The sequence below is a fragment of the Podarcis liolepis genome (assembly GCF_965112155.1).
Source record: "Podarcis liolepis genome assembly, chromosome: 7".
Classification (NCBI taxonomy): Eukaryota; Metazoa; Chordata; class Lepidosauria; order Squamata; family Lacertidae; genus Podarcis; species Podarcis liolepis.
The window spans coordinates 44,869,019-44,887,288 of NC_139561.1; the positions used below are offsets into that span (position 1 = coordinate 44,869,019).

Here is an 18,270-nt window from a genome sequence, read left to right on the forward strand (position 1 = left end):
TTGTATTTTGAGGAACTTATCTGACTGGGTTGGAAACTTATCCCCTTTTTTTTAATCAAGGGACTGATCGACTACAGCTGACCCTGTTTGTTTTGCACTAAAGTGTGCTCCCCCAGGAAGTAGTAGAAGGTGGCAGTAACTCCCCAAAACTCGAGTAGGATTCTGGGGCTGAAAAATTCACCTGGCCAGCCAGATTGCCTGCCCTGGTGCAAGTTTCAGCCCTGCTCAAATGACAAACTCCCCCCCCCCCCCCCGCAGCTTCAGATTAAAACTGTGTCTTCGATTCAGAGGAGAGGAAAATGCATTCCTGGTCCTTTCTGCAGGAACAAAATAGTCCTGGAGTGTAAAAGTGAAACCTGTCCAGTGAGCTTCCTCGAATCCCCTGAGAGGTTCTGGCCCTCCCTTTTGCTTTGTTCCCTTGTTGATTTTGATCTGGAATGACATGTGACAAAAAAATGGATTCATGTGACTTTGGAGAGAGTCACTGATTTCCCAGGCTAGAGAGCGTCAGATTCCAAGCCCCCGATGGCTCACTTCTACCCACTGAATTTCTGTCTGTGTGCAAACATATGACAGCCACCTGAATCAGTTTTCAGGTGAAACACTTGTTCTGTGAGTTTCAGAGTCATGGCGAAACTCCAGGGTGATGTCACTGCTCAAACACAGAGCCTGTGTCTCGATGCAAGAGGAGAGTGGGGCAACCATGTCTGGTCGCACAGTCTGTCTGTCCTTCTTCCTTCACCGGCCATTTCAGATGACGGAGTCTGCATTTTTGCCATTGAGTATAGAATTTAACCACAAAGATATGCATGGTTCAAATGCAGCAGCTGATGCTACAAGTTGGCGTCCCAACAGATGCCAGGCGAGATCTTATTGGATCCACTTAACCAACCACAGTATTAAGTGCTTGAGCTCCAGAGATGGGCAGAACTCCAACTTATAAGGAAGCTGTCTTTGTTCTAAACCAGTATCTGGTGGCAGTAACGGACTGGATAAGGGTGAATAAGTTGATATTTAAGACAGAGGTACTCCTGGTCAGTTGGAAGATCGATCAGGGAGTAGGGCTTCAGCTCCCCTTGTGGACTCAGCATTGCAATTTGGGTGCACTCCTGTATTCTGCCCTGAACCTGTTATCCAGCTTTCAGCAGTTGTCAGGAGTGCATTTGCACAATTATGGCTCATGCACCAACTATGTCTGTTTCTTGAGATGTCAGATCTGGCCACAGTGATGCTTCAACTGGTCCAGAAGCTTCAACTGGTCCAGAATGCTGCAGTCAGTCTGCTGACTGGGGCTGGATACAGGAAGTATGTTTTCCCCTGGGCACAATTCAAGATGCTGGTTATGACATATAAAGCCCTCTATAGCTTGGGCCTGGGTTACTTGAAAGATCACTTCTCCTTTTCTACACCTGCCTGGGTGCCAAGTTCCTCAGATGAGCACCTTCTCTGGGTCCCATCAACATCGGAAACATGGTTAGTGGTGACATGAGAGAGTCTTTTCTGTAGCTGCTCCGATATAGTGGAATTCCCTCCCAAAAGAGGATAGAGTTGCTCTCTTGTTATCTTTCTACCAGCAGCTTAAAGGTAAAGCGACCCCTGACCATTAAGTCCAGTTGCGGACGATTCTGGGGTTGCGGCTCTCATCTCACTTTACTGGCCGAGGGAGCCGGCGTTTGTCCGCAGACAGCTTCCGGGTCATGTGGCCAGCGTGACTAAGCCGCTTCTGGTGAACCAGAGCAGTGCACGGAAACACCATTTACCTTCCCGCTGGAGCGGTACCTATGTATCTAATTGCACTTGACATGCTTTCGAACTGCTAGGTTGACAGGAGCTCCAACCTTCTGATCGGCAAGCCCTAGGCTCAGTGGTTTAGACCACAGCGCTTAGGACCTTCCTATTCAGACAGGCCTATAGAAACTAGGTGCAGGTGATGTTGATCACTGCGCTGCTATCAGAATGATTGGTATTTTAGTGCTGGTTCTAAATATGCTTTATTGTATTTTAATGATTGTTTTTAGCTAGATTTTATTACTTTGACTCGTTTTTATTACTTTGTGCAATGACATTTTTAATATGTTGTAAACCACCTTGAATCCCAGTTTGGGAGAAAGGTGAGATAGAAATGCATTGGATAAATGAATAAATAATATTGGAAGCTGTTAATTCTGTGCATAGGGAAGTGGAGTCTTGTTTTGGTCCTGTTGTCTTCTGGGCTGGGGGACATGGGGAGATGACTCTCCTCAGGGAGTGGGATTCTCCAGGGTGGTGCTACCCGTATTTGGTGCTGTGTGAAAGAATTCTTGGTTTCTCAGACATTTACAGTCAGGAGCCACAGCTAATGCTTTCAGGTGTGGGTGTTCTTTGAAGTTGATAACAAGCCACAACCAGGGGCATGGGTCTGCTTTCTTGCTGCCTATTATTTGCTGGGGCTTTCTCTTTCCATACCAGAGGAATTACCAGTAAAACTCGGTGAATGCCTCATTCTCTTTTCCTGAGCAGAGCAGCAGAAGGCCCAAGAAGCAAGTTTGTTTTTTCAAAGAAGAGTGAGTCATTTTAGCCCTCAATGAACCGAAGATAAGGTCTTTATTTCATGTGTGGGGTAGAGGTATGGGAACTTTGGCCCTGATAATGTATGCCATGGCTGCTCCCTTTTCTCTCCGCCCCCCACCCCGCCAAAATATCCACACCGAGTCTCCAGACTTTGTTTTGAGAAAATGGACTGAGATTCAAGGTCAAGCCAGCTGTTCTTGCAAATCCATCATTCACAGCAGAGAAATTCAGTCTGGAAGATGCTGAGAGAAGGGGGAGCATCCCCCATCTTGCCAAGGGTCATAATGGAGTAGCCTCCCTTGGATGTTGTGGGGCAGTGCTTGAGGCATAAACATCCTGAGGTGCCCAGTCCTAATTAGACCTGTGTGTTGTGCTGCTATTGTGGTGTCCACCTCAGTGTCTATAGGGAAACAGGGGCGCTCTCCTTCCATTAAGCACTTAAGGGGTTCCGTCCTAAATGGATGCTGGTGTCATGAAGATACCATAGGCTTCTTTTTCTTTCTTCAGTGTAATTATTTCCAAATTGCTCCCTTTTGAGGAGGAAATAATGCTGTCGTGTTTTGATGCCCAGATGCTTTTCTTTCACAACTTTTGCCTTTCTGGATTTCAGAATTATGAAATTCAGAGTAGACCTATTTAAATTAAGGAACCTAAGTTAGTCATGTCCATTAATGTGAACGGGTCAACTCAGAATAGAACTAACATTGGAAACAGCCTGACATATTTTGCAAGAGAGATGTATATATCCATAAAAATATTCTAATTTAATTTTTTTTTTTTTAAAAAAAACCTTTTAGGTAGCGATTTCATAATTGGTTTTATTTTTTGTAGTTACTAGAACCCTATAAGTCTGGTTTTGAATTTGTTCACTGCTACATCATGATACAAACCCATGTTTCAAATCCGCACTTGGCCATGAAGCTCCCTGGGTGACTTGGGCCCAGTTGCTGCCTTTCAGCCAAACCTGCCTCACAGGGTTGTTGTGGGGATTAAATGAGGGGTGAACCATGTACACCACCTCGGGCTTCTTAGAGAAAAAGCTGGGATATAAATACAAAAAAAAAACCCTATTCATTTTAAAGAAGACAAATGTCCATACTTTTATATTGTATTTTTATGCTGTGAACCACCCTAAGATCTACAAGTACAGGATGGCATACAAATTTAGTAAATAATAATAATAATATTTTTCTTCAGCAAACCCTGAAAGGCACATATTAGTAGAACATTATTTCATTTATTCATTTAATAATTTATTTAATAATAAATTTAATAACTTAATGCCAAAATTGGCTTGTAAACCACTTACAAGTATAAAAACCATTATGCAAGCAGTAAAATATAAGCACCCAGAATCAAACTACACAATCAAGCAATCCCTATTAAAACATAGCCATTTGCAGGTGCCCTTGGTTGACAGATTACCAATTGGCAATGTGTGATACCTGTTAAAAATATTCATGAGAATATGAGAATCATGATTAAGATCCACCATATTCTCCACACACATAGATAAATTCAGTTAAGACCATACATTTTGTTAATTAAAAACATACTTCTGGATTCTTTGCAGATGATCCAGACAATGCTTTCATCTTGTTTCATGCAGGCTTTGCTGTACAGCTTAGTGAAGGCCAGTGTATGGTCTGATCTTGGGGCACAGAGGTCGAGGGAAAGCTTTGAAACTGGCTGTTTTGCAGAGGGGTTTGCATGCATTTTGGAACCTCTCATGTGTTGGCTCATGTACTTCTGAATGGAGATAACATGGGAGCTTCTGCATGAGGTGCTCTGCCAGTGAACAGCAGCCCTTCTCCCCCCCCCCCTTTTTAGAGGAAGCTGCCTTATTTCAGGTCCAATTATTGGTCCATCCCAGCACTGTCTCCTCTGACTGGGGTTTCTAGCAGAGGAGGCTCTCTCCCATCACCTTCCCGCCCTATTGTGCCTTGAACCTGGCAATGCTGCCAGGCAGGGATTGAACTTGGAATTTCCCACCTGCGATGCTCCCACTGAGCTATGACAACTCCCCTACTTTCTTCTTTTCTCTGCCTGGATGTTCCAAGAAACATGGGGACAGATTCTGTGTTGGGATTCTGGTGTTGCTTTTAACGCCCTCTAGCAAAAGGAGACTATACGTAGTGCGTCCTTGGAGCCACTGGGTGGGGAGGGTGACAGCTGCTGATTCAGGGCCTGCCGGATCCTGCCTAGGCATGGCTCAGTAGGAATGTGCTCTGCTTCAGAAGCAGGGCAGCTGGAGGAACCGGCTTAGCGCTGCTCTCTTCCTCTGAGCAAAGTGGAGTCCATTCAAAGCTGATGCTGAATATGCCATCCATCACATATGTCGTCTATCATCATTGCCTAGCACCCAGGCTTAGCTCTGGAGCCGTGTCTGCGTGCAAAGGGAGGGTTCTTGGTCCTGAGTGCCTCCAGGGGCAGCAATCTTTTTCCAACCGGGAAGCTGCTGGGGTGCTGCCAGCGCTGGGAAAGGAGTGTTCAGGTGTCCCTCAAAACAGCCACACCTTTGTAATAGAAATGCATTTTGTAGAAAAAAGAAAGGAAAGGTGCCAGCAAGGAGAAGCTTCCCAGAGGCAGAGGGAAAGAACACAAACACACATGCATGCACACACACACACAAGCCACATGACTGAGATTCCCCCTGGAAAAATCTACAACTGGCACAATCCACTTTGTCCTTCCCACAAGCCTCCATTCCTTTAATAGGAACTGGGGCAGAACAGCTCTCTCCAGGGTGCCCAAAGTATCTTTGTAATACATGTGATCTAGAAAAGGGTTAACATGGTGAAGGAAGATGTTCTTTCGGAAGCTGACTCCAAGAAGAAAGGAAATAACCATCATCATCCCCAGCAGCAGCACTCCCAAATAGGCCTGGCTGTGGGACCAGGGAAGTTTTCAATGGTTATTGAGTTTCTTATATTTTGTTGGGAGCTGCCCAGAGTGGCTAGGGAAACCCAGAGAGATGGGTGGTATATAAATAATAAGATGATGATGATGCACTTGCTTTGCATAGCAAAGGATGTTCCCAAGTCCAGTTTGCAACTTCACAGGTAGCAGAACTTTCTCTGTCTGGGGTGGTGGATAACAGCTGTGCTGGCTGGGGCTGATGGAAGATGTAGTCCAAAACATCTGGAGGGTACCAAAGTTTTTGGGAAAGTTGCCCTTGAGTGTCTTGGTGCCGGAGGCAAAAAAATCCCAGATGCTACCCATCACCTCCCTCCACCAGTAAAACCAGGGCACCAACCAATTCTGCTGGTTACAATCAAGATTTGGGATGTCATGGCTGTAGCAAAGTGAAGGGAGCTTGAGCTGCAAGTGGAGCCTTGCTGGCAGCCCATTGCAGCTCTTGCTTGCATACCTTTGTAGGGTACTATGCCTGCATCTGCGGGGCCCTCTGCAGCCTCTTTGCTTAGCCCACAGTCAAACGTGGCACGAGCTTCCTGCTTGCCAGTTGTGACTGCGGTAGACTTTGTCCACAGGTCAGCTCCTGGTAGTACTCTGCATGCTAAACTCTGATCGCTTCCTCCTTTCATGGATGTGGGCAGAGGTGGTTTTAGTCCACAGCTTCTGGATCTGTGGAACTTGAGTGGTTCTTTGGGAGATGGGAGAGCAGGTGAGCCCTGCCAGCCTCACCTGCAAGGGCTGCCCAGCTAATAAAGAGAGTGATGGTGCTGAACTGGCAACAGCTCCTTGTAATGGCTCTTGCAGCTTTGCAGGGTGGTCATTGCTACTTTCTAGTTAATGAGTGGATATTTGTTTTTCATCCTTAATCGTGCATATTTAATAGAATCATAGAATCATAGAGTTGGAAGAGACCACAAGGGCCATCGAGTCCAACCCCCTGCCAAGCAGGAAACAACTTCAGATTCTTGCAATGGGAAATTTTATTTTACATCAAGCTGTTAATGCTGTGGTTTCTCAACCTTCTTCCTCCATTTGCTTTCATTTCCTTAAAGCAGCTTTGGTCAACCTGGTGCCCTCCGGATGTTTTGGACTGCAGCTGTCCTCAGCCCCTGCTAGTGTGTAGTAAAAAAGCATCTATGGAATCCTATGTTGGCTAAAGTTGCCAGGTACCCTTCATAGGTTGTTGGACTACAACTCCTATCAGATCCAGTATCCTACAGCTGTTCTAGCTGGGCTGCTTTAAGGAGGCACTGGTGTTTAGGGCATATGGCCTCTGCAGCTGAAAAACCCCAACTCCTTTTTGGGGCATGCAGAGGGTGCAGCTGTTCCAGGTTATTGCACAACATCCCGCAATAGTTTTCACTTCTGGTGGATGGTTCTGTTTTTCTGTTCCAAAAGTGTAGCTTCCCTGCCTCCCTCTTGAAAGACTGCAGATTGAGTCAGTTTGTGTCTTGTGTACATGTGTAAATCAGAACAGCCAGCTGTGTGAGCTTCCTCCCTGTTGTCCCATGTTTGTTTCTTCATCTTCTTCTTAAAATTGATATACCAACTTTCATGTGAAGATCTCGGCGCAGTTCACAAGAAGCAGTGCCCCTTCCATTAAGTGCATGATATTGCTGCTTTTAGCACTGTCTCTAGGCCAACAGTGGGAGATGTTTTTCAGCTCAAGGGCCACTTTCCCCTCTGAAAAACTTTCCAGGGACCACATGCCCATTGGTGGGTGGGGCCAAGGGCAAAAGTAGGTGGAGAAACAAATACACAGATGGCTGCTTCCTACATCACTCCCCCACCCCCAGACAAGCAAGAGGCATTGCCAAGAGTTCAAGGACATATTCCAGCCAGGGAAAGACACTTAAGGGGAGCTCTGTGAAGTGTAAAAACATGCAATTGTAGAGTTGAAAAAGACCTGATTCAAAAATACATCCACCCCTCACACACACAAAAACAATTCTCACTACAGCCAACCAAAGACAATCAACCACACCCTGAGCCACCCCCAGCCTCTCTCACCACCAAGGAAATACAACAAGTGAATAGTAAGATAACCCATACAAGTAAGACTGACACAACTCCCTCTACACTAAGTAGAATAATAGAAGCATAACCACCCTACTCCACTCCCCATTCCCCACTCCCCCACTCCCCATTTTTCTTTCTTCTTCCTAATTGTTTGAACCAATTCATGAACCAAGAACTTATACATTGACCACTAATAATGAAATGTATGTTGTAGATATTTTTCCACATTATGCTATTTTTGTGATATGCAAATGACATGAGAAAACTTGGTATACTCAACTTGTTTGTATAACATTCTTGTTTATAAAACCCAATTAAAAAAAAAAGAGTTGGAAAAAACCCAAAGGGTCATCTAGGCCAACTCCCTGCAATGCCGAGAACCAAGGCCAGTGGGGTGTGTGGCTTGGGGAAAGCGGTCTGGAAGAGAAGGATTTGACCCTGAAAGGTCACCATGAAAGACCTACCCAGCAGTGAGCTTTTGCAGGACTGCCCAGCCTCTGGTTTGGAGGAGGACCCAGAGCCTGCAGTGGCTCCTGGGGTTTGGCCAGGCCTTTTTCTGGATTCTGACTATGGCCAGTATTCTTCTGCCTGGCCCTTCCCACCACCTTCTGCATTAGTGCATCCCTCTGCAGTTTTGGCCTCTGCTATTACCGTTGTCCATGTTCATATTAGTGAGAGATGCCACTGCAGCTGCCCAACTCCAGCAATCGAACACCAGTGACTTTCTTGGCATTTACCGAATGGGGTTCAGCATCCATCTCAATGACTCCTTTACATCTTCATGGCAGATAACCTAATGTTGTAGTAGCATACCTAGTAGCCCAGCCTCTATATCTCACAGCAGTATGCCTTTGAATGCCAGATATTGTGAGCAAGCCCTCTGCTTCATTCCTTGCATTATCTTCTGGCAGCATCTGCTTGGATTATGGGTTGCTGGGACAGCTGCAAAGGAATCCCTACCTGCTTCTCCTGTTCTGACCAGGCGGAGGAGAGCAAGCAGCTGTGGGGTGGGAGGTTATTTCTGGAGCTTGTGCACCTTCAAGGGCTGACAATGATACAGTACTGGAGACACACTGAAGACCCTACAGTTGCCCTGCTCTGCTTACAGGAAAGTCTCTGAAAACAACTTGTGTGGAAATCACTTCAAGGCCCTGCCTGTAGAAGAAAAGCTGCTTCCCAAGCCCATTAGTGACCTGGGACCCATGAGGATGCTCTGGCATTTGTGCTGGATAATTGACTCACTGTCTTGGGTCATGTTCTGCTCCCTTGATCTGCAGAGCTTTGCCTACCTCTCAGGAGTCTGAGTATGCTTAATTAACCCTGTGCCTTGCACTTTACCCTTCTTTTCCTCCTCTTCTCTGTGCTACGATGCTAGCAAACTAAATATTTGTGGGGCTTACTATTGAGCAAACATCCATAGGTTTGTACTGTTGTTCCCCTGTCTTGTCCATGCATGTAAGTACCAAAAAAATCCACTTTCTGTTCTGATGCTGCCCTGTATATACTGGTCGAGCGGGGGACTGCTGTGTAGCAACAAAGAGCAAGGGCTGAAATGCCTTCCAAAGGAATTGCTTGATTTACTTTAAGGTATTTACATAGTGCCCCTCCCAAAGCTGTTTACATAGAAATAGTGAAACAATCAGTATCGGTTAATGTTATAAAATAAAATGCCCAAGACAAGCTCCAAGGACCTTGTTCTCTTGCAGGCTGGATGTGTATTTTTTCCAGGCTGGGTGTTGTTGGGGGATTTGTTTGTGGTCACTAACAGAAGGGAAAAGAAATCAAAGCCTGAAGGCCTGATAATCCTCATCTTGTGGGCATTGCACCCTTGCGGAATCTTAGTACAGTGGTACCTCTGGTTACATACTTAATTTGTTCCAGAGGTCCGTTCTTAACCTGAAACTGTTCTTAACCTGAAGCAGCACTTTAGCTAATGGGGCCTCCCGCTGCTGCTGCCGCGCCGCCGCCATGCGATTTCTGTTCTCATCCTGAAGCAAAGTTCTTAACCTGAGGTACTATTTCTGGGTTAGCGGACTCTGTAACCTGAAGCGTCTGTAACCTGAAGCATATGTAACACGATGTACCACTGTAGTCAAGTTAAGACCAGGAGACCAGGAGAGCTGAGGGAGAGAAACAAAACTCCTACAAGCCTTGCATGGGCTTCAATAACTTTTGTTTCTATCGTCTGCAACATTTGCGTTAACACTAAGTAAGCAGAAAGGGGTAGCCCCAAACTGTGTCTCTCCCTACCTGCCACACAACCAAGCCCTTCAGCCGCTAGCCTGTTTCTCACCATTCTCCCAAAGTGAACCATTTCCAAACTGGAGCAGCTGAAACACTTACTAGCTGCGTGCACAGTTGATGAGTCCGCACCCTGGGAGTGGCGACAGATTGTGGAAACTTACCTTGTTTGTGTTGGAAAAGGTGCTTCCTCTGCCCATATGTTTGGAGCGTGAGCGCCCCCTGGCTGCAGCATCTTTGGGAAAGCTTGTTTTGGTAAAAGCCCACCTGCCAGTCCATCCTCTTACTCCCTAATTGCTGAATCTCTGACGCCCCTCCCCAATCTTTCTCTCTCCGCCCTTTCATGCAGTAAACTTTGAGGGATGCTCAGAAAGGACACACCGACCCTTCGCTTCGGACGACACTCGCTTCAGGGTGCGCTCGGATGGCGTGGTGGTGGTGAAAAGGCCTGTGCAACTCCACGTTCACGAGTGGCACTTCTTCATCCATGCCTGGGACGGGGCTGGCAAGAAACACTCTGCCAAGGTGACGCTGCGAAGTCATGGCCATGGATCCCACAAGCAGCATCCTCACGCGGTACGGAGCCTTCTGTTCAGAGCCTCCTTCCTCTGCCAGCCTCCCTTGCCCTCTTTGTTTGTCAGGGAGCCTTCCAGAGGTACCAACCAAGGCTTCCATGATGAAATGCCCTGCTTTGTTCATTCCTTGCTGAGCTAGAGGTGCGTTTATTTTTATTTTGCAGGAGCCCTATTCCTTTGGTCATGGAGAGGTGCTGACCTTCCCAGTATCCGGCCCAGGCCTAAGGAGGCAGAAGAGAGACTGGGTCATCCCACCCATTGTTTGCTCTGAGAACGAGAGGGGTCCTTTCCCCAAGCAACTGGTGCAGGTAAGTTGAGGTGGCAGCATCTCCTGGGGTCCCTGCAGGGGCCTGCTTCCCTTTAAGTTACTTTCCTTGATGCCCAAGTTGGTAATGTCGTAGGGTCACTGGGGGTTGAACTAGATGGGCCCAGAAGCAGAACATGAGTGCTCCAACATTACCCCCACTTGTGATTCCATGCAGAGGCATACTACCTCTTGACTGTGGAAGGGGAACATAATCATTGTGGCTAGTAGCTCTTGGTACCCTTATCCTACATCAGTAGGTTGACTCTTCTAAAGCCATCCATGTTAGTGGCCATCACTACATCTTGTGGGCTGTGCATCATTGGAGGCTGTCTGCTGGGCTCATGAGCTGCAGGTGCATCTCCTCTGTTGGTGGGCATGCGTCAGGGAAAGGGATATGGCATGTTTCAACCAGCCTTGACCACCTAATGCTCAATACCTGTCATCGTCTTGATTATTTTCTCCACCAGATCCAATCTAATAAGAATAAAGAGACGACAGTCTTCTACAGCATCACTGGGCAGGGGGCTGACACTCCTCCTGTTGGAGTCTTCACCATTGAGAGGGAATCTGGCTGGCTGAAGGTGACCCGCCCACTGGACAGAGAAGATATGGACAGATATGTGGTGAGTCCCTGTGCACTGTTCACGATCAAGCTTCAGGTTCTTCTTTCGGGGGTTGGAGCTGGCTGTTGGCAGCATCCAGTGCTTGGGTGCTGCTCCTCTTGTGGGTGGGAGGAATGGGAGAAGACATAGGTGAGACAAAAGTCTCCCTTGGGTGCCATCTAGGGGTTTGTCGGCAGCTGCCAAGCTGTTTGGTGTTTCATTAGAGCTGGCTTCTCCCAGCCTGACCCCTTCCAGATAGTTTGTATTACAACTTCCATCAGCTCCAATGAGCATATGGAGGCTGCCAAATTAGTGAAAGCTGCATTGTAGATTAGAGACATATGAAGCTGCCCTAAACGGACCAAAATATTAGCACATCTATTTATTTCAATCTTATACCACTTATAATTTACCACTTATACCACATATAATTTATACCACTTAATTGCGGTCATATCTAAGCAGTATACAGGAGACCCAGTATAATAAGATTAAAAATTAGTTTGAAGCATGAAATCTGAGTTCAGTTAAAAAGCCTGCTGGAATAAAAAGTTTCCATCTATTTCAGTGGGGGTGGGGTGGGGCCTTTCTGACCTCAACTGGAAGGCCCCATAGTTCTTAACATGAGGCTTCTGGTGGAGACAACCTGTGCAACTAGCAGTGGCTCCCCTGAGTGAGCAGGGATATAAAGGATCAGCTCAGTCTTACCTGCCCTAACTGGTAGCAGGGTCTTGTGGAGATTGAACCTGGGTCCTTTGGCATGCAAAGCAATGGCCCTTCCACAAGGCCCCCCTACCTGCCTGTTTTCACTCCTCTACCAGAGAAGATAGTCCTTCAGGAACTTTCAGTCTGAGAATATGATGTCCATTTGGCAAATGAGAGAGCATGTCCTGACTCGCATGAGGTGTCTTGGCTGTCTCAAGTTTCTTTGTAGTGAAATTTCCTCTTGAAATATTGGGTGGATATCTCTAAAGCCTCATGAAACCTGTAAAGCTTTAGGGGTTAAAAGCTGGGCATCCTATTTCTTGAGTCTTGCTATTTTTTGGAGTGAAGCTGTTAAGGTGCAAAGGAGGAGGCGGCTGTGACAGGAGGAATGGCAGACACCCTTTGCTGCTGTCCCTATCGTATGACTTTTGCTGAGAACAGTAATAAACTTTCTATATCTGTGGTTCCTTCCTTTAAAAATAGGAAAAGAGCACTTTTTCTATTTTTGTGTCCATACTAGTGAATTAATGGCCCTTTGTTGCTTCTCCTCTGCAGCTTTTCTCTCATGCTGTGTCTGTGAATGGGCAGCCTGTGGAGGACCCCATGGAGATCATCATCAAGGTCAGCGACCAGAATGACAACAAGCCCATTTTCACCCAGAGCGTCTTTGAAGGATCTGTAGCGGAAGGAGCCAAGCCAGGTAGGTGTGCATGTATAATTGCATATATGTGAGTAAAGGCCATCAGTGGCTGGTGCCCGTTGGGACTAGTTGGGTGGAAGGCAGTGAGCCCAATTGTAGGTAGGGTTGCAGTCAATGAGAGGCAGAGCCAATGAATTCTAGCTTTGTCCCCCTACCCTGCTGAGTTCTACAAGGGCAACACTGAGGCTAAAGGAGAAGGAAAATGGCAGCCAGTTGCACCTCACCCTCCAGAATGGATGCATTTAACAAGGAGGGCAGAGTGGTTGGGCTAGCTGAGGACAGACAGACATTTGTGGGCCAGTGCCCCATTTGTCCTCATGGACCAGCCTCATGGGAAGTTGCTGCAAATCCTCTCATCCCTGACCATTGACCGTGCTGACCATTTTTATGCATTCCCAGGTACCGCAGTGATGCAAGTGTCTGCCACGGACAAAGATGATGCCGTGAATACCTACAACGGGGTCATCACCTATTTCATAATCAGCCAGGAGCCCAAGCAGCCCTACAGTCAGATGTTCACCATCAACAATGAAACAGGGTGGATCAGTGTGATCACAACAGGCCTTGACCGAGAGGTGAATGTCCTGGCTGTGAGCGGGAGGGGGCGGGCAGTGTTTGAGGGTGTCAGTCACTATCAAACACACCTGTAGCACTTTCCAAGTCTGCACATTTGCAACGAATCACTTGCACTTAAACCCTTTTGGAAGCAGTGATAAGTATGCACCTGATCAAATGCTGATTTGAAGCCACCTCTTCACTTATTATGTTGTATGAGTTTAACTGTTGTAATGATAATGATAAGAAGTGGCTAATCTAAGCTAATCTTTTCACACGCAAGCCCCCCTTCCCCATCGAGAATTCTCTCTCTGTAATGTTAACATAACCTGGTTATTTGGTTTGCTTTCAGGAATTCCCCCAGTACACGCTGGTCATCGAAGCTAGAGACATGTTAGGAGAAGGCTTAAGTACTACAGGGAAAGCAGTGATTACTGTCACGGACACGAACGACAACCAGCCAATATTTGACCCACTCACGGTAATGTTGAGGCTTCTCCTAAGCCTTCCTTGAGCAGTCTGACATTGCGTCCTACCCTGCCAAAATCCTCTGTCCCTGCATCCCAAACTCCTGCCTTCTCCAGAAAAGGAGGGGGAGGCCCTGGGGAAGTTCCAGAAGAGCCTCATCATAGCATCCCACTGAGCTCGGTCTCTGCACCCCACCAAGGCAAAGCCACACTCGGCCTAAGTCAACATCCTCCTTCTGTCTTCTAGTACGTTTCAACTGTGCCAGAGAACAAGGTGGGATTCCAAGTTGCCAGGCTTTTGGTGAAAGACGCAGATCAGCCAGGGACCTCAGCATGGAAAGCCAAGTACACCATTGTGAAAGGGAACGAGGAAGGCAACTTTGAAGTGGCTACCGATCCCCAAACCAATGATGGTCTCCTGACAACCATTAAGGTAAGCTGAAGTCCCTCCTTGAGCTGCAGTCCTCTTAAGCTTCCTGCCTCATAAGCTGCTGGGACTTCATGCTTTGCCTTGGTGTTTAGGTGGATGTTACTGGCACCCCCTGATTGCATCATCTCTCTCTCTCTCTCTCTTGCCTCCTTTCCAGGGTCTGGACTTTGAGGCAAAGGATCTATTCACCCTTCTGGTTACTGTGGTGAATGAAGTTCCCTTCTCAGTGACTCTCCCAACATCCACGGCCACAATCACTGTCAACGTAAGGGATGAGAATGAAGCCCCCATCTTTAACCCCCCTGAAAAGTCTGTGACGAAGTCTGAAGACCTCCCTGCTGGGCAGCTGGTGACTACCTACACCGCTCAGGACCCCGACACAAATCAAAAGCAGACAGTCAGGTACAGGAAAGGTTTGAATGCTTTGCAAGGGTGCTAGGTGAGCAGGTTAGCAAGGGAGCGAGTCTCAGATAGGGCAGAGCTGAAGGGTCAGGAGCAGAGCTCATTCCGCTGTCAGATAGCTAAAGGGGACAGGAAAGAGCAAGGAAGCGTGTACAAGAGGAAGAAGCCAAGGGAGAAGCTCATAAGTAGTTCAGAATGCAGCTGCAAGGTTGCTCAGAGCAGGTCTTGGAAACATCATCTTGTCAGTCCTTAAACAGTCTGCTCAAATACAGCCGCAACACGTGGCTAATAAGTATGGTAAATGTATTATTATTAACAGTTAGAATATAATCCAACATTTACAAATCATAAACATCATTACATAATGTATGTATAAGTCCATAAACAAGAAATAGTCAATGTGATGAATTGCTGTCAGGGAACACCACGACGCAGGTAGAATGCCTTTCAATAGATAATGTCCAACAGTATTGTAGTGGGGGGTGCTCCAACGTGTAGAATTCAGTAATGAACAGCAAACAAGCAGAACAGTGTTTCCGGAGTAAGTCAACTGTTTCGAAGACGTATCTTCGTCAGCAAATAATTTCTAATAAATTATCCATTCAGGTAAATGTGATACTTATAGACCAGTGCTCACTAACCAGTGTAGCCAACTGTTAGCTACACTGGTTAGTGATCACTGGTCTATAAGTATCATTACGTTGACTCTTTCTTGTTTATGGACTTATACATGCATTATATAATGATGTTTATGATTTGTACATTTTGGAGTATACTCTGACTACTAGTAATAATACATTTACCATACTTATTAGCCACGTGTTACGGCTGTATTAGAGCAGATTATTCTGTATTGCAACACGGGTTTTGTTTTAAACAGTTGCAGGGGCATTTCATCTGTTTTTCTGGGTGCAATTCAAAGCACTGGTGTTTGACTTTGAAAGCCATTTATGGCTTAGGGCCCAGGATACTGGAAGGAACTGTGACCTTCACACCATCCTGCCCATACAATAAGGCAAAAATGAAGGCTTTTAAAAAAAAGTTCTAGACCTGAATGTTTTTACTGCAGCTTTTTGTGGTGTTTTAATAATAACTTTTAATTTGATTTTAAAAACAACAACCCAGAAATTTGTTTAATTCAGGGCAAGGTATAACTTTGTTAATAAAAAGCAATAATACCTAAATGACACTCCACACCACTTAGCAGCCCAAATTAAGTGTCCCATTGGACAGCACATACCTAGGAGAGATTTCAAGCTCTTATTGAGGTTTCTGTGAGTGTATTCTTGTAGGCTTGGCTTCCTTCCCCCTCCGTATTTGGCCCATTAGGTACACTCAGCTGAATGAGCACTTATTATCTATATCTGTTTTAATAGCCAAGGTGTGTTAGACAAAGGTGTGGAGCATTTTTCAGGGGGCAGGGGGGATATGCTGAAAGTGGTCAGGGCCAGAGCCCAATGGATGGGGCCTCTCTTTTCCATTTTCCTCTCTTTTTCTGCCATCCTTTCTCTCCCTGCCCAGAGCTCTCAGCTTACCTCTGCAAAGCTTTTCACCCCCTCACTCAACCCTTCCATTGCTCAATTCGTTTTCATTTTCTGGCCATTTTTCCCTCCCCCCCACCCCCACCCCTAATTGGGCTTCACCACCAGCAAGTAATGAGGTCACAGGTGACTCTTGGGCTGCAGGTTGCCCATCCCTGACTTACAGGGATGAACCTTCAATTGCTTTGACTAGCAAAATGTAAGAGCTGCTGTCACTCACCCTCATTTCTCTTGCAGTTATTCTATTGGGAGTGACCCAGCAGGGTGGCTGAAGATTAACCCTGAAAATGGCATCATAGAGACGAAAGCCCCTCTGGACAGGGAGTCTAAATTTGTGGTAGACAACACCTACACGGCTCTCATCTTGGCGAGTGACAATGGTAACTGGGACACATTTTTAGCCCTTTTCCTTGGGGTCAGGTCCTCCTCCAAGTCCCAGGCAGGAGCAGGCCCTTGCTACAGTGACTGTGATGGATAGTTGTGCTAAATGTTGGAACCTGAGGAGTTTAACTGTCATATCCCAAGACCCAAGGAGTGCCCCTCTTGTCCTTTTGATGCCAGTTCCTCCTGAGATTTCTGCATCTCACAATTTCGCATTTATCTTTGAAAAACGTGTACATTGCTGTGTCTAAACATTCAAAGATTGAGGGGAAACCATACTGTGCCACAACAATGAAAACTTCTAAAACATAGAACAGGTTAATAACCTATCCGTTTTAGTTTCTTATTTCTTCACGGTTGCACCGTTTTGTTTGTTTAAAAATCCACACACACACAAACAATTTCTTCTGGTATATTTTTGTTGCAATTTCCCCTTAACTGAAATTTTGTAATCAGCTTTCCCTAATATTTGTAGCTTCTTTGCAAACAAAAAGTCCTACTATACTGCATTTTTGCACATTATTTTTACTAACTGAAATACGTTTGCTTCTCTTTAGGGATGCCTTTGCTCACAGGCACAGGAACTCTTCTCCTGTACCTGGAGGATGTGAATGATAATGGGCCAGTGCCAGACCCACGATCCTTTGACATCTGCAACCGGAGCCCTGAACGCAAGGAATTGAACATTGTGGACAAGGATCTTCCTCCAAACACTCAACCCTTCAAAGCAATGCTGCTCTTGGGCTCAAGCGCCAACTGGACGGTCGAAGTAAATGGAGGTAACCTAGTGGGAGGGGTGGTGTCTGCACTCTGTGGACCTGTATGCATGTGTGGTGGGAAATTGCTTGACTGCCTAGCCTTGAGCTGTCCAGGGACATCTTGTTCTGCTCTACCTAAGAGGCCTCATTCACGAACAGCAGCTGAGGTGGCAAAGCTGTGCCACCGCTTGTGTTACTTTAGACTGCAGAACAGGATTTGTGTGACTTTCCCATGCATAGAAAACTAGTAAGGCAAGTAGAAGGCTTTAGTAGAATCCTCCTCCTTGGTATCTAGTTTTCTATATGTATCTAGTATTCTTTGTTTTTATCTTTAAGCCACCTTGAGTGCCATCAGGGGAAAAGGCAGTGCATAAATAAATATATAATTATTATTATAATACATGCAGGGAAACTATAATATCAGGAAGGAGGTTTCTAATCAAGCCTTCCACCTGACTTACTAATTATCCTATCCCCCTACTTCCTGCATGGAAAAGTATGCCATGGGGTGAGTGGGGTGTTGAAAGCGGTACTGTCCAAATTTCAAGTTTCCCACCTTAACTGCAGCTCTGTGAGAATGAGACAAAAATAAGACAATGTGCATTTGTCAAATCTGCACGTGCTTTAACCAGATAATCTACTGCTGTCCCTTTCCAGAATCATTTTAATATTCAAGTTGGTTCATGATTAGGATAGAAAAAGGCTGAGCAGAGTCTGTTTTCCTTGCTTTGCAAAGCCCTAACCCTGAGCCTGCTTTTTCTCTCTCCTTATGTTACCTCATAGATAAACTGGTCCTCGAATTGACCAAGCAGCTGGAGCCAGGTGAATACAGCATTGCCCTTGAGCTACAGGACGCCGGGGAAGTGTCCCAGACAACAACAGTCAAAGCCCAAGTGTGTGACTGTGAGGGGGCAGCCAAGAATTGCGAGAAGAGGGCATATATCGCAGGCGGGATGGGGATTCCAGCCATTCTGGGCATCCTTGGTGGCATCCTTGGCTTCCTGAGTGAGTATTTCCTGCCAGGCCTCATTGTGCCCTTGAAGGTACAGGGGGACGGGAACGTGATCCAGCCCCCTTCTCATGTATTCTGTCCATTTTATGCCTGACATCAACACACCTCT

The 18,270-nt window shown here is 46.2% G+C and overlaps 1 protein-coding gene across 1 annotated transcript in view; it reads left to right on the top strand.

The window, feature by feature from the left end:
• The window catches only part of LOC310711546 (B-cadherin-like), a 31,335-nt gene that overhangs the window by 8,045 nt on the left and 5,020 nt on the right, over positions 1–18,270 (top strand). The window contains exons 3-13 of the mRNA XM_083513604.1: positions 10,076–10,302; positions 10,466–10,609; positions 11,076–11,231; positions 12,471–12,615; positions 13,015–13,190; positions 13,523–13,651; positions 13,885–14,070; positions 14,225–14,469; positions 16,248–16,390; positions 16,949–17,170; positions 17,933–18,154. Coding sequence (XP_083369730.1) covers positions 10,076–10,302; positions 10,466–10,609; positions 11,076–11,231; positions 12,471–12,615; positions 13,015–13,190; positions 13,523–13,651; positions 13,885–14,070; positions 14,225–14,469; positions 16,248–16,390; positions 16,949–17,170; positions 17,933–18,154 — 1,995 coding nt within the window. The remainder of the gene's footprint in view (positions 1–10,075; positions 10,303–10,465; positions 10,610–11,075; positions 11,232–12,470; positions 12,616–13,014; positions 13,191–13,522; positions 13,652–13,884; positions 14,071–14,224; positions 14,470–16,247; positions 16,391–16,948; positions 17,171–17,932; positions 18,155–18,270) is intronic.